The sequence below is a fragment of the Sebastes fasciatus genome, chromosome 3, assembly GCF_043250625.1.
Source record: "Sebastes fasciatus isolate fSebFas1 chromosome 3, fSebFas1.pri, whole genome shotgun sequence".
NCBI classification, from domain to species: Eukaryota; Metazoa; Chordata; class Actinopteri; order Perciformes; family Sebastidae; genus Sebastes; species Sebastes fasciatus.
In genome coordinates, this window is record NC_133797.1 from 30702125 (window position 1) to 30716592 (window position 14468).

Sequence of the window (14468 nt, forward strand, 5' to 3'; positions counted from 1 at the left end):
AAATGTGTTTTCCTTTTGTCTGTGGGTCTATATTTAATGGGACACCGTTTCTCATCACTGAAAGCTATGAATCTGAATAAAAGCATCCAAAGCGGGGATTTGTTTGAAAGACAAGCACTTTAATCATCAGTCATTGCACGCTCCCATAAACTCCGTCACTGAATAAAGAAGGCACTCAAATTCACAGTATACAGGCTCAACATCGATTGTCATTCAGTTTAATACTGTTCACATATATTCATGCACTGCAAGTGTTATACGCTGATCCTCTAATCAGTTTATCTCAAAGACAAACAGCCCCATTTTCAGCTTTGAGACTGCATTTTTCAGATAATCAGATTTTAATAATTGCTTCTTAAATTATTACTTTTGCTTAAAGGTACAGTGTGTAGGATTTGGCGACATCTAGTGGTGTGGTTGCAGATTGCAACCAACCGAGTACCCCTTCGCTCACCCCTCCCTTTCCAAGACTGTGGTAACACCGTTCACCTCGTTCAGAGGCCATCCATACCATAATAACACTACTTTAAGAGCAACGGAAGTCAGATGGCAGCTGGCGGTTCCACGGTTTTGCACTTGGTGGCTCACGTTACAAGCGTTTCAGAGAACTAAAGCCAGTGTTTGGTTTGTCCGTTCTGGGCTACTGTAGAAACATGGCGGACTCCGTGAAGAGGACCCGCTTCCCATGTAGATATGGAGGGCTCATTCTAAGCTAACGAAAACACAACGATAGTTTCAGGTGATTATACACTAATGAAAACATAGTTATGAAGATTATATTCCATTCTACTAATAGATCCCCCGAAACACACTGTTCCTTTAAGAAGTAGAGTAGAGAATTTTCTCAACCCATAAAGAAACATGCAATACTTCAGTTTATCTACACATTGACAAAAACATAGTTAAAAACTGGGATATTTATTTTGTCATTTGGATCCGCAGCTCAGATCTGCTAAACATATGAAGAGAATTTCGAAAACAGTTAAGACCAACTGTTTTAAATGAATTAGGCATTACACAACCACTCAGACAGCCCAGTTATTTATAGACTCTAATTTTTCATATTGTATGACAGTGTGGGCTCAAGCATCACCATCTACAATCAAACATCTTACATACTTATACAATCAGGCACTGAAAACAATGGACAAAAAGCCTGTCCGGTGGCATCATAAGATATTAAAAGACACATTCTACTTATCTTTGAGAGCTGTACTAATTTTTTTTTTTCTCAAATTAGTTTTTAAATGTGTTAAAAGTCTAACCCCAGAGCCCCTTTCCAGATATATCCAAAGACAAGACAATAATAGAGTAACTAGAAGCATGGTGGATGTCAACTGTAAAGTACCACATCGTAGAACTACATTTGGACAATCAGCTTTCTACATAAAGGGCTGTCAACTCTGGATCACATTACACCAACTGAAATCAAATTATTCCAGATATATAAAGTCCTTTACAACAAAGGTCAAGTGTATTGGAACTATGTTAAATAGCATTGTCCCTACCAAATAAAAATAAAAGCAAATCTTTATAAATGTGACTACATTATCACCACATCAGGGCAATGTACAGTACTGTAAAGGCACTCTGTACTGTGACGCAAAACAAATCATTTCAAATATTCACACTGCTAGCACTCTATTTCTACGGAATGAACACTGTTCAATGTTTAGTTGGCATTTCTGGCATTCAGTCGGAGATACCATCAAAAATAAACTCTAGGAATTAATACGCTCATTAGTTTTAAGTTGGTTTCCCAGAGGAATTCACTCAATGTAGAAAGTGAAGTGTGACTGTCCCTGTCTCTTAAATTAGGTTGCTGTATCATTGGCCATCTTTGCTGTGGCATTTTGATGGAGTGTGTAATACAAACCTTGAAACTGAGACAACAGCTGCATACTTTGACAAGTTAGTGGGTTTATAAACAGCCTCACTGCAAAGTCAGATCAAAACTGGATCAATTAATGTTTTAAGTTGGCTTTCCAAATGCCATTTTATGTGCATTGTAGTTCAAGGCACTGGAACATCTGATCATTGATGTAAAATAAGATTAAGACCAGAATTCTTTAAGACCCCAAAGTTAGAAAAATATTGGCCAACAGAAATGTCACAACCTCCATAAATAAACAAATAAATAATTAGGTAGGTAGATTAAAACAAATGCACTACTATACACACACATACTGTACATGCAAACATATCCCCCATACATGTAAGACATTCCTTAATACTAAAGCAGCACATTGCTCTATCAAAGATACATCTCACTCTGATATGTCATTTTTAACAAATGTACAGTATCTCAAGGCATCCAGAAGTGAGTCAGCACCCAACATTAGCTTCCCTGCCTTTAGTCTGGCACCACCAAATTAAAGTACAGGCTTTTGTCCACTTCTTTAAAACAATACTGGATATTGAAACATGGATGTTCTGAAAGAATGAAACGAATAGAAGATTTTTTCTTTTCTTTTTTAATGCCAGGACTGAACAGGGCCTGAGTCTCAAGCCAAAGTTGGTATCTGACCACTTTTGAACTGCTTCAGAGGTTCATGAACTGAAAGAGTAAAATCTTTGTAAACTCATGCACTATCAGGAAGTACTTCAAATATAAAATCATTGCGTACATACGCTGTAATTGATCCACGTTGGATCAAATTGTAAACAATACCATATGTTACATCAGTAACATGATCAAAAGGTAGCATGGCTTCCTGAAGAGATCCAAGTGAGTCTGTATGACTTCATCTTTCTCCTCAGGCGGTGATTTTTGCTGACATGAAGGGAGAAAAGAAGAAATCAAATGCAAACTTCAGGGCTGTCATTGTGGTGCGCCTCCAGTCTCTCTCTCTCTTCACCTGCCTGCTGCCTCCAGCCAGCCGTGATGAAACACAGTCCAGACAGTGAATGGCCTTCAGCTCGAAGGCCGGAGCTTTGGCTCCTAGATGGCCCTCCAGCTTGGTGCTGAACTCCACCATATTGCCGGGATTTAGGTTGAGCAGAACTTGCCTGAACTCATGGCTGGCTAGTAGGATTATATCTATGGCTGGGTCCTCCACACCTTCATCCCGAATCATCCCTACTGTCACCTCAAAGAGGTGGCTGTCGAAGCGCTTGATATGGCAGGTGTTTTTGGCCAGAGCCTTGATCTGACACAACTCTTCCTCGTCTTGCATCCGGAGCAGTTCGGGCAGTGAAACGGTAGCCGACGCAGAATCGGCCGCCATATTGGCAGCTGTTAGGTTTGCGACTGTAGCATTCTTTGGCTCACATCTTGGATACGTCTCTCCATACAGGCAGCGCAGCCAGTCTCCCATGAACACCGGCAACATGTTGATGACCGACTGTGCCCCGTTGTCAGTATCGGCAACGCGGACGAGCTTGAAACGGCCAGCCCAGGTGACTCTGTGTCCATGCAGGTGGCTACAGAAGAGCTGTGTCTTGGCCATGCCTTTAGTTTCCCAGGCAGGGGGCCCGCACACCTGGCTGTACTGTCTCCAAGTCATGCTGGAGTTGTACAACTTCTGCCCCTCTGCATGGTACACATAGATAGAGAAGAACAGGATCACCATGGAGATGCAGAGCAAGATGAGTTTGACTGGGCCGCGTTGGGTCAGCGAGCGGAAGACGTCCAGAATGGACATACTGAACCGCGTCCACAGCCGCAGGGTGACGGGGATCGCACAGACTACCAGCGTCACAATCACCTTCGTCAGTTCCAGCTCCAGGAACCACTTCAAGACCTGGATGAAGAGCATGGCGGCGAGGCCAAAAGCCAGAACGGGCAGGGCGAACAAGAAGAGAAAGTAGGCCACACAGGTGCGCATCAAACCCACGGCAGAGGAACTCTGGAGGAGCACCACGGAGAACTCGCACCACATGAAGCACACAAGGTACGGAACCAGGAAGCAGTAAGTCCCCTTGAAATCACGCATCCTGGCCATGCTGAAGGGGAAAACAGACAGAAAGAAAATAAATAATTTTGAAGCCATAAACATTTAAAAAAGCTGGGTGGACCCACTGACACAGTCCTGGTGTCGAACAAACACATCTAATAGGCTAAATGCTCACCTGAAGAACAGATAGAAGAGATAAACATAGAGCAGACAGGGGAGACTGAGCTTCAGCACCACCGACTCCCCCAGTGGCAGTGTGGCGAAGGTGCGCCCCAGGCAACGAAGCACTATCCTGTTCTCTGGCAGGAACTGGGTCAGGCAACACAGAGATGATGCAACCTGGATTAACAAAAAGAAAGTACATACATACATAAACTAGATTTTTTTGCTAAACTTTGAGAGAACTGTTTTATTTCTAACCTAAATCTGTCAGATTAAAAAGCATTAAAATTATCACATTTCTGAGTGTTTTAGCCCATCAAATACAGTCATGTCAAAACATTTACTTGCTTTATGCTGAGTAGGATTTTAGTTGTGATGGTGCAGTGTGTAGGATCTGGGGGCATCTGGCAGTGAAGATGCAGATTGCAACTAGGCTTGGGTGGTACAACGTATTATGGTATACCAGGGTATTTAGAAATCCCGACGGTCTGCACTTTCTATGACGCTGTATTTGATGTGATGTGTTGTAGCGCACAGCACGCGCCACCATGGTATGCTGTAACAGGCGAGCTCAGAAAGATGGCGACTGAGTGTTTTGTGTTTAGTCTTCTTCCAACTACTACTAAAAGCAGTTTACCACATGATTTTATTCAACTGCCAGTCTGCCACCACCACCCGCATATATCCGTTCAGCCCACTGTTATGTCAGTTACCATCGCTACCTGCTGTGTGCGGCGTAACATTAGCGAGTGTACGGTCAAGAGACAGAGAGATAGAAATCTGTGAAATGACCACGACCTCTTGACAGCGCATTACGTGGTAGTGGCACAAAATGTGTTAAAATTACGTGCCGCTATCACGGCAGCTATCTGGGCTACTGTAGAAACATGGCAGAGGACCCGCTCCCTATGTTGATATAAACGGCTCATTCTAAGGTAACAAAAACACAACAATTCCAGTTTTCAGGTGATTACACACTAAAGAAAGCGTACTTATTAATTATTACATTCCATTTCTGCAAATAGATCCTCCTAATTGTTACACACTGGTCCTTTAAATGTACTGTGTGATTTGTAGTTAACAGGCTACAACATGCAAAACTGTGATTCTGATAATTCAATCACATATGTTATGTGAGTGTCGTGCGCCCCCTGACCTCTATGAGCATGGCTCGGCGTGCATATGTGGCAGCGGTGGGGTTGAGGCTCTTGTAGCTGACAGCAGTGAAGAAGATGGCCACGGTGGAGAGCTCAGAGCAGGGGATCCAGCCCTTGTCAGCTACAGGGAAGGAGAATATGACGAAGAAAACGGACAAGATGAAATAGAGGTACGGTTCTAGGTTATTCCAGCCAAAGTTGTCCTCCGCCTGCTCCACATCCAGGCCGGGTTCAAAACGTATCAGCAGAGATGTCAGGGCTCTGAAGTTCTCCCAAGTCTGTGGAAAAAAGGGAAAAGACAGATGTTGGGTCAAAGGAAGAAAGGCATTGCTGAGAGTTAAAAATAAGATTTTGAGCATCCATAAATCATTACCACCATTACTGCCAATTTTGAGACATCAATAATTACTGTTAAATCACAAGATCAGCGTCAACTGACCTTTCAATTGCATTTCATGTTATTCCAACAGGTCAGGTTTCATGTAAATGTAAATATGTGTGCTTTATGATAGCAAGTACTGACATAGTTTGTGAAAAGAGGGAAAGACAAATGGAAAACTTCCAAGTAGGGCTGTCAGTCAATTTAAATAGTTAACCGCGATTAATCACACATTTTTTATCTGTTCAAGAAATACCTTAAAGGGAGATTTGTCAAGTATTTAATACTCTTATCAAGAGTGGGCAAATATGCTTGCTTTATACAAATATATGTATATATTTATTATTGGAAATCAATTAACAACACAAAACAATGACAAATATTGTCCAGAAACCCTCACAGTTACTGCATTTAACATCAAAAATATGCTTAAATCAAAACATGGCAAACTCAAGCCCAACAGTATCTTGAGGTCAGAGGTCAAGGGACACCTTTGAAAATGGCCATGACAGTTTTTCCTCGCCAAGATTTAGCATACGATTGGAGCGTTTTTTAGCCTCCTTCGAGACAAGCTAGTATGACATAGTTGGTACTAATAGATTCCTTAAGTTTTCTAGTTTCATATGATACCAGTATCTTCTCTTGCTAGCTAACTAGCTTTAAAACTGAGCCCACTACATCCTAAAAATCGCAAGTTGCATTAATGCATTAAAGAAATTAGACGCGTTACTATCGTGTTAACTTTGACAGGCCTACTTCCAACAAGTTCATCCACATCAGTAAAGTGGAAAAAACTAAAACAAATACATCATCATCTTCACAGAACAGAGTAGCATGTAGAACATTTGCATTGAAAAGAAATCGGGCTCAATCGCCAGCTACAGTCACCTTGCTGCTCTGGAGAACACGCAGAGTGCAGATGATCATGGAGACGAAGGAGAGGTAGAAGACCATCAGGGGGATGACAAAAGCAAACAGGTCGACTGTCAGGTTGCTGATGAAGAAGAAGAAAATAAGTGCGTTGACGTGTTGCGTGGGGATAACGGTGCTCAGCCACTGGACGCCGGCCCGCGACGCCCAGTCCACCAGGTGTTCCTTCATCTCAACAATGCTGTGCAGCGGGTACTGCAGCACCTGAAGGGAAGACAGACATAAAGACAGATATAAAGGCAAAAGGCTTGTAATATAAAAAATAATTGTCTTAATGTAAATAATCAACTGGGTGATATTAGTTAACATGTTTTACCTAAAACTGTATGGAATTTTAAAATCCATATCTTTAAAGGCCGTTTTCTCAAATTGAGGTTTTTCTCAGACTCTGAGCCAGAAATCTACACTTCAGTAGCACTTACATACACCAAACTTTCCAGTGCCATTCCTATTTATATTCTGAAGGTTTTTACAAATGGGTTTGTTCATATATCATTCATAGCCTGATTTATAGAGCATGTTATTCCTAAAAACATGGTGAAAATTGACTTTTTATGGCTGTTGACAGTATTTTCTGATGAAGAGTAAAAACATCCACAACAAAAGACATTCAACAGATACATAATGAAGGATAATTCAAAGAATATAGAATTAATTCTAATAAAATATGATTACCATTAGGCGTGATTTCATGTCCATGGCTTGTTTTATGTTCTGCCTCGTGTCCAGCATCATCCCACTTCGGCCAAAACTCCAAGAGCGTTTAAAGGCGTTCTTGTATCCCGATGGTACCAGCTCAGCCTTCTGCTATAAAACGCAAATACACACACATATAGTCTGAATAGTTACAATTAAAATTAAAAATCTGTGTCCTTATGATGAAAGATAACTTCTATTTTTTGCTGACTGGGTCTTTTACCTCCCCACTGCTGCCGTGAGGCGTAGAGCTCTGAGTCTTGGCGGTGACCTGGCTGCCGGTTTGGGACGCAGAGGGGACGATACCTTGAGCATACTGTTTAGTCATCTCAACAAAGTCATCCAGGTCCACCATTTGTGAGGCTGAGAGGACACAAAGAAAGCAGCTATAGGAGAAGACACCTTATATTCTCTGCTTGTCTCTCTCTCTGTCTGCATACTTACACTCATTGCTGACCAAGCTCTCCAAAACTTTCTGGGTCTGGCCTGAGGTCGGGCCAGGAATCCTGCTTCCACTGCCACCTATTGGTGAGGAATAACCACAACATCAGTCAGTTACAAACATTTCCCTGGAAGCCTGCAGCACGTAATGTGATATTCTTCACCATGACAGCTGCAAATACTGAAATGACAAAGGGGAATATGTGATATATTTAACAGCAATGGCGGCTATCATTATAACAACCTGCTGCAGCATTCTGGGCAGTCTGTAGTACATAATGCTGGAATGTTGTCAAAATTAAAAATAAAATACTTGCTATGCCATTGATCGGTGGTGGACTCAGGCTGTCTGATGGGCAGGGGCGAAAAAAATATGCGGTTTTCTTTCTTAGTTTTCAGCCTATATGGCCCTGCGTCATGTTTTCTCCACTGGAACGGCACCCAAGAGGGCACTTTATCATGTTTTCTCTACTAAAAGGGCACCCTAGAGGCGAATTGGTAATGTTTTATCTACAGTAGGGGCATCCAAAAGGGCACTTTATCCCATTTTCTCTACAGGAAGGACACCCTTGAAGGCATTTTATCACATTTCTCTACTGGAAGGGCACCCTAAAAGGCACTTTATCTTGTTTTCTCCACTAGAGGGGGACCCTATAGGCCACTTTATCATGTTTTATCCACCATAGGGGCATCCAAGAGGGCACCTAATCATGTTTTCTCTACTAAAAGGGCACCCTAGAGGTGAATTGATAATGTTTTATCTACAGTAGGGGCATCCAAAAGGGCACTCTATCACATTTCCTCTACTGGAAGGACTCCCTTGAAGGCATTTTATCACATTTTCTCTACAGGAACGTGACCCTAGAGGGCATTTTATTACATTTTCTCTACTAGAAGGGCACCCTAAAAGGCACTTTATCTTGTTTTCTCCACTAGAGGGACTAGTAACCCTAGTGACCCTAGAGTCAACTTGATCATGTATTATCCACCATAGAGGCATCCAAGAGGGCACTTTTGCTGTGTTTCTTTTGAGCATGGGGTCTGTGATTGTGTGTGCATTCTACCTTGCACTGCATTGACCTGGCCAACATTTTCCAGCATCTCAGCCACAGCCACCTTCTTCTTCCTGTCCGGGTTGAGTTTCCAGTACATCATCATGGCTGCCTTACGTACTGCCAGCTCAAACCTACTCTCTGTCGACAACTTGCGCACTTCCTCCTCATTCTCTGGAGTGATTCCTAGTAGAGGATGACAGACAATGAACAGTTAAAGAACTACAAAACACAAATACACAAACACAGCGTATTGTATTCTGTAAGATTAACCTTTTCTCTGGATCCAACAGCGCTGCAGTGCTCTCGCTGCACCTTTTCTTCCCTGTTTAGCTGCTTTAACCAGCCAATTAACAGCCAGACGATTATTTAGCTCTGTATCTTTCTCCTCAGCGAGAATCAAGTAGTGTTGCCCCAGCTGAAACACAGAAGAGAGGAGATTAATTCAGCTTGTGAGGGCGTGGTCTAACTAAGTACAATGGGAGAATGTCATTAGTTAGTTTGGATAAAAGGCCCTGGTTTTATAGGGACTACTTATTTGGTAGAAAGTAGTTCCAATCAAAGCAGTTCACAGTGAAGCTCATGGAACCACATGGATGACAGATGACTACAGAACCCATAATTCCCTGTGGCCATCAGTGTCTCCGTCGTGGCTGACTACCAGGGGTAGCAGAGGCCCCAGTGTCATATCAAGTGACTGTTTTCTAATCTTAACTGTCATTTTATAACTTTCGTCTCTCAGTTATCCTTACATAAATGTGTCTATTCGTAGGGGGATGAGATGTGTTTTCATTAGCTCTGCATTATTGTATTCCTGTCTGTGTCTATGTTAGATATAGTAAGCATATAATCTCATAAACCTGCTTTATTAGCATACAATAAACTCTGATTTCCTGTGTTTTTCCTATTTGGCATAATGCTTCTGTAAGTAACGTTTACGCATTGGATCCTTTTTTATTATTATCTTAATTTTTTCTCTATTTATTTCCTCTTATTATTTTTTTCTTTTGTTTTCTTTTATTTATCTATGTATTTTTATTCACTATTTATATCTATATTATACATTTTTCTTCTTTCCCCTAAACTTTATTCTTGGTAATTTGCCTAATATCATAGTTTTTTCCTTCCGTGGTCCCAGGAGAGGTAGAGAGGGATAAGGGGCGGGTAATGTCTTTACGAGTTTGGTATGTTTGTATATGTGTGTATATTTATATAATGCAAAACTCCTTAAATTAAGTTATAAAAAACAAACAAACACTGATTCCCTGTGTTTGACTGTAGGTGTATTATGATGTATAGCTTGTCTATTCTGGTATGTGAGACGTTATTGGAGCGTCTGCAGTGAGTGATTCCTCACTGCACGTTCATCCAACCACTGTCCTGATGTGGTCACATGTTTTGACATGTTCACACACACACCTTTTTTTGCTGTTGGGTTATTTAGGGTGCTTGGCATTTGCAAATACATGACATATAGCATACATAACAAGCCACTTAGGAATTTACCCTTTCAGAGCTGGCGGGTCTTAAATGCAAAGTCGTGGCTCATCTTCCACCTCCAGTACCCCCCCCCTTTTCCTCTGCCAGCACCTCTTTTTTACATTTGTCCTCGTTTGGTAGAGAACGAGGAGTAAAGAGAGTGTGAATATTTCATTACTATTTGTACAATTTCAGTGCAGTGCTGCAATACACTGTAATCGTGCTCATAATGATTTGTATGTGTGACAGCATTTTGGTGTATCATATTGAAAGCCTGGGATCATCTTCCAAGTGGCCAAGAATAGACACATGCTCACAACCAGACTGAGTCAACCAGCAGGACTGTACACAATGCCAAGTGCCAGTCTGTGTGCATGTGCTTCAACTCACCCGAGTCTGGGCTCTGGCATCACCATTATTGGCCTTCTCTTCCATCTGCTGCAGGGACAAATCTTCTTCTGGTTCTTCATCTGGAGGAGACAACAGGAGATCTCAATAAATCATAATCAGCTCTCTGAATTAATAGATTACATAATATCATCGCCCCCAAACTTGTATAGCAAGAGGTAGGACTTTAGTGAAGGAGCAGTGTGACTCAGTGCCGAGTTTTACACATACTGTGTTCACAGCCAGCGTTGAACGAATCCCACCTGACATATATCTTGTAACATGAGAATAACAAGAAGTCAGAGGTGGAGTAGATGAGAGAGTCTGTACATCAGAGCACTGTCATCACCGTGCCCAGCTACTATGTCACAGCATTACATGTCGATTGCATTGAGTTTCCTTTTAAGTGTTAAGTCTCCCCAGTGTCCTTTAAGCAAAGGAGTTCAGCTTCTTCGCCTGTAGCCCTATTTCAAAAGTGACAAAGTCTTACTGGTGCAACCAGTTTTTTGCTTTCACTTCCAGCAGCTCTGAAATACAATGACAGTGAAATATCACAAAGTTTTTGAGATATTTCAGTTTGGACCAAAGTGGTGACCGACCATCAGGCCGACATAGAGCCTTGCTGCTAGCACGACTAAAAAGGTTCACCAAGGTATGTGTTACTGTATGCACTGCAAAAAGGGAAGGCAAGTTCCTGCAAAACTGTTTTTCTGCATGTTCACTACTCTTAACCTGCCCGTCATACAGTAAAGAGGAGAAAGTAATGTATATGTGAAGGCCTTTTCTTCTCTGCAGAATTTTTTTACGCACAAATCAGTCACTGAGCAAAACAACTAGGGATTCAAATGTTGAATTTTGAATTCAACAATTGGATAATTAAAAAATACCACTATTTTATTTTACTTTATGTGTTGTATTAATGTTTTGCATGACACCTTTTAAGTAAAGATTCACAAAACAAGATCATAATGACAAAACAGTTAGCTGAAGTACTACTCCATTCATTCATGCCAAAAGAGATGTTTATCCAAGGGCAGGGTTACTCTGATATACACGGAAAGACGTTCCAAAACATAACACTAGGCTTATCACCACAACATAGCGATGGCTCCGTGGTCTGCAACTTCTGCACTCAGGGCCATTAATGTGTCATTTAATCCCAAACTCAAAACAAAGGCATCCTTACCCTCCTCTTCATCGTTGGCATCCTGCTCGGCTTTCCGAAGTCTCTCCTGTATTATCACCTTCTTGGCCATGGAGGCAAAGGTGCGTTTCATGGGGTCGGTGGAAGACGAAGCAGTGTTGGAGGAAGAAGAAGTATCTGTTGGAGTGTTACAGGCCGAACTAGCTGATGTAAAGGAGGCAGATTTGAGCTTGGAAAAGGATGACATTATGGGGGGTTTAGAGGAAGAGCAGGTAGGAGAAGTAACAACAAGTGGTGTTTTGTTCGGAGGTGGAGAAGAGGGGTTAGATGGCGCAGCAGGAGTTAAGGACTTTGACCCCTCCACAGGTGGAGGGGAAGAGATGGTGTCAGCGGATGTTTGAGAGGAATAAGATACATTTCTGGGCTCTGTTGAGGATGGAGATTTTTCGTTACTGGAGACGAGTGAAGGAGGAGTCTGTGTGGGGGAGGGAAGAGAGGCTCCATCCACAGCAGGGCATGACCCCTGGGTGTTGACAGCAGTTGGAGTTGATGGGAAATCCTTCTCCATATTTTCTGTAATTAAAAACAGGGTGTAAGTAATAATAATAATACATTTATTTATATAGCACTTCTCAAAACAGATGTTACAAAGTACTTCACAAGACAATAAAAGCAGATAAATAGAGTAAAAGATATGGTAACTGCTAAAACAGAACATATCAATAATAATAGAAGTGGTCAAATAGTAGGACAAGTTGATAAAACAAATATACAGTATATATACATCAATGTGTATAAATGCGTCCAGAAACGGATGTATACATACATATATTTATACCCTTCTACTTATAGGAATGCTATCCTAAAAGAAATGTGTTTTCAAAAGTTTTTTAAAAGTGGATACAGAGTTAGATGATCGTATCTCTATAGGAAGTGCATTCCTAGTTTGGGAGCCCTGACAGCAAAAGCCTGATCGCCTCTTGACACAAAATTGGACCTGGGAACAGCAAGAAGCTGATCAGATGGTCTCAGACCACGTACAGGCGTATAGGGTGTTAAGAGATCCATTATGTATTCTGGGGTCAGACCAAGTTGTGCTTTAAAAGTGAGTGATACAATTTTAAAATGTATTCTAAATTGTAGGGGAAGCCAGTGCAATGATGCCAGGACTGGTGTAATGTGCTCCCTTTTATTAATGCCCATTACAAGCCTGGCAGCAGAATTCTGAACCAGTTATAGTCGTGAAAGTTGCTTCTGACTGAGGCAGGAATACAAGGAGTTAATCAAGTCTGGAAAAAAATTAACGCATGTATGACTTTCTCCATATCACTGAATGACAGAAGTAATTCAGCAGAGCATGACAACCATACACTGCAGCAAAAATAATCTAGGTAATTTCTAATAGAGAGTCATAAGTGAAGACACAGCTGTGAACTCCCTGTCCCAGAGAGATGGGAGGACCCTGTATCTCTGGATATTCTGCACCTACAATATGACACCCAACATCAGTGACAACCCTGTTCTACTCAATGTGGGTCAACACTGTGAAAGAAGAAATACTAGAATATCTAGGGCAATAACACTTGCATTAAACAAAACAAAGTGGCAAATGAAAGCAGCAACATTGACTTTGAAAGGAACATTAAATCAGTTCTCCACATGCATCACATGTGGGCACTGAGTGTGCCAGTACTTCATGTACTCAACACTGAACCTGCACCAAGACAGCACTGACTAACACAAAAGAAAAAGAAACCTTACTTGGTAACTAATGAGTCGATTTCTTCAGGATAAAAAAAAGTAAAGTTGTCCTGCTGAGTTTAAAACTTGTGTCTGTCGTCCATGCTGAGCTCCACACAGCTCCGAGAAACCAGAGACGCTCACTGACTGCGTCCAAACTCTCTCATGTGTCTGATCTGATCTACAGCAACAACCACAACTTTACGGCCCCGCCCTCATGGAGCAGACTCGCCTCTGATTGGATGAAATAAACGCCCGTCAAACGGCCAACGAATCTGATTGGCTATTAGCGAGTTCTTGCTTCATATACTGGTGAGGGATATTTTGCTACCTTTTATCGTCTCCTTAAACGTTCTCTCAACTTATCTTTTTGTAGTTTTGAAAAAGCTTTAAAGTAGTGTCTGATTTATGTCCAATAAGGCTGCATGTGTCGTTATACGTTCAACTGAACTGGTGACAGTGTTTAAGTAGATTAGAGGGTCCAGGTCAAAAGCTCTATATGTAGGCCTGCTCTTAATCGAGTCTGACTCTCTCCCATATGGCACCAGTCGACAACCAGCGATGTGGAGACTACAGGCTGAAGTCTAATAATAAGGTTACACTTTATTATACTGGATGACTCTCTTATGATAAGTCAATATGAAGCAGCAACGTGTAGATGTTTGCATCTGACCACCAGTTTGACTCAATTAAATTAAAAGAGCTTCATATTTCAGTGACAACAGGTAAATGCATCGGTCCTTTTCTATTGGATGTCATTAAATGTTTTCATTAAACATCAACTAATCACATAAACTTCATAATGACTTGATCATTTCTTAATGGTAAGCAATAGGAATTCATGATACACTCTGCATGCATTATATCATGAGTCATGCGTATGCTTTACTTAAAGCTCCCATATCATGCTCATTTTCAGGTTCATACTTGTATTTTGTGTTTCTATTAGAACATTTTTACATACTGTAATGTTAAAAAAAAACACTTTATTTTCCTCATACTGTC

At 41.4% G+C, this 14468-nt stretch overlaps 1 protein-coding gene across 1 annotated transcript; it reads right to left on the reverse strand.

Annotated features, from left to right (window-relative positions):
- Nucleotides 1-98: 98 nt before the first annotated feature.
- On the reverse strand, nt 99-13663 carry wfs1a (Wolfram syndrome 1a (wolframin)). Its single transcript, XM_074630189.1, has 12 exons — nt 13485-13663; nt 11766-12296; nt 10583-10662; nt 8987-9131; nt 8726-8899; nt 7665-7742; nt 7444-7583; nt 7200-7331; nt 6483-6728; nt 5215-5493; nt 4072-4235; nt 99-3945 (listed from the first exon to the last, which is right to left on the reverse strand). Exons 2-12 carry the CDS (start codon nt 12289-12291, stop codon nt 2757-2759), a joined length of 3153 nt encoding a protein of 1050 aa, XP_074486290.1. The 5' UTR covers nt 12292-12296; nt 13485-13663; the 3' UTR covers nt 99-2756.
- Between the last annotated feature and the right edge of the window lie 805 nt (nt 13664-14468).

Coding starts and splice junctions, on each gene's coding strand:
- wfs1a (XM_074630189.1), bottom strand. CDS start 12,291: ATGGAGAAGGATTTCCCATCAACTCCAACTGCTGTCAACACCCAGGGG. Junction 9,132..10,582: donor ATGCCAGAGCCCAGACTCGG/GTGAGTTGAAGC, acceptor TCTGTGTTTCAG/CTGGGGCAACACTACTTGAT. Junction 7,743..8,725: donor CCAGGTCAATGCAGTGCAAG/GTAGAATGCACA, acceptor CCTCACCAATAG/GTGGCAGTGGAAGCAGGATT.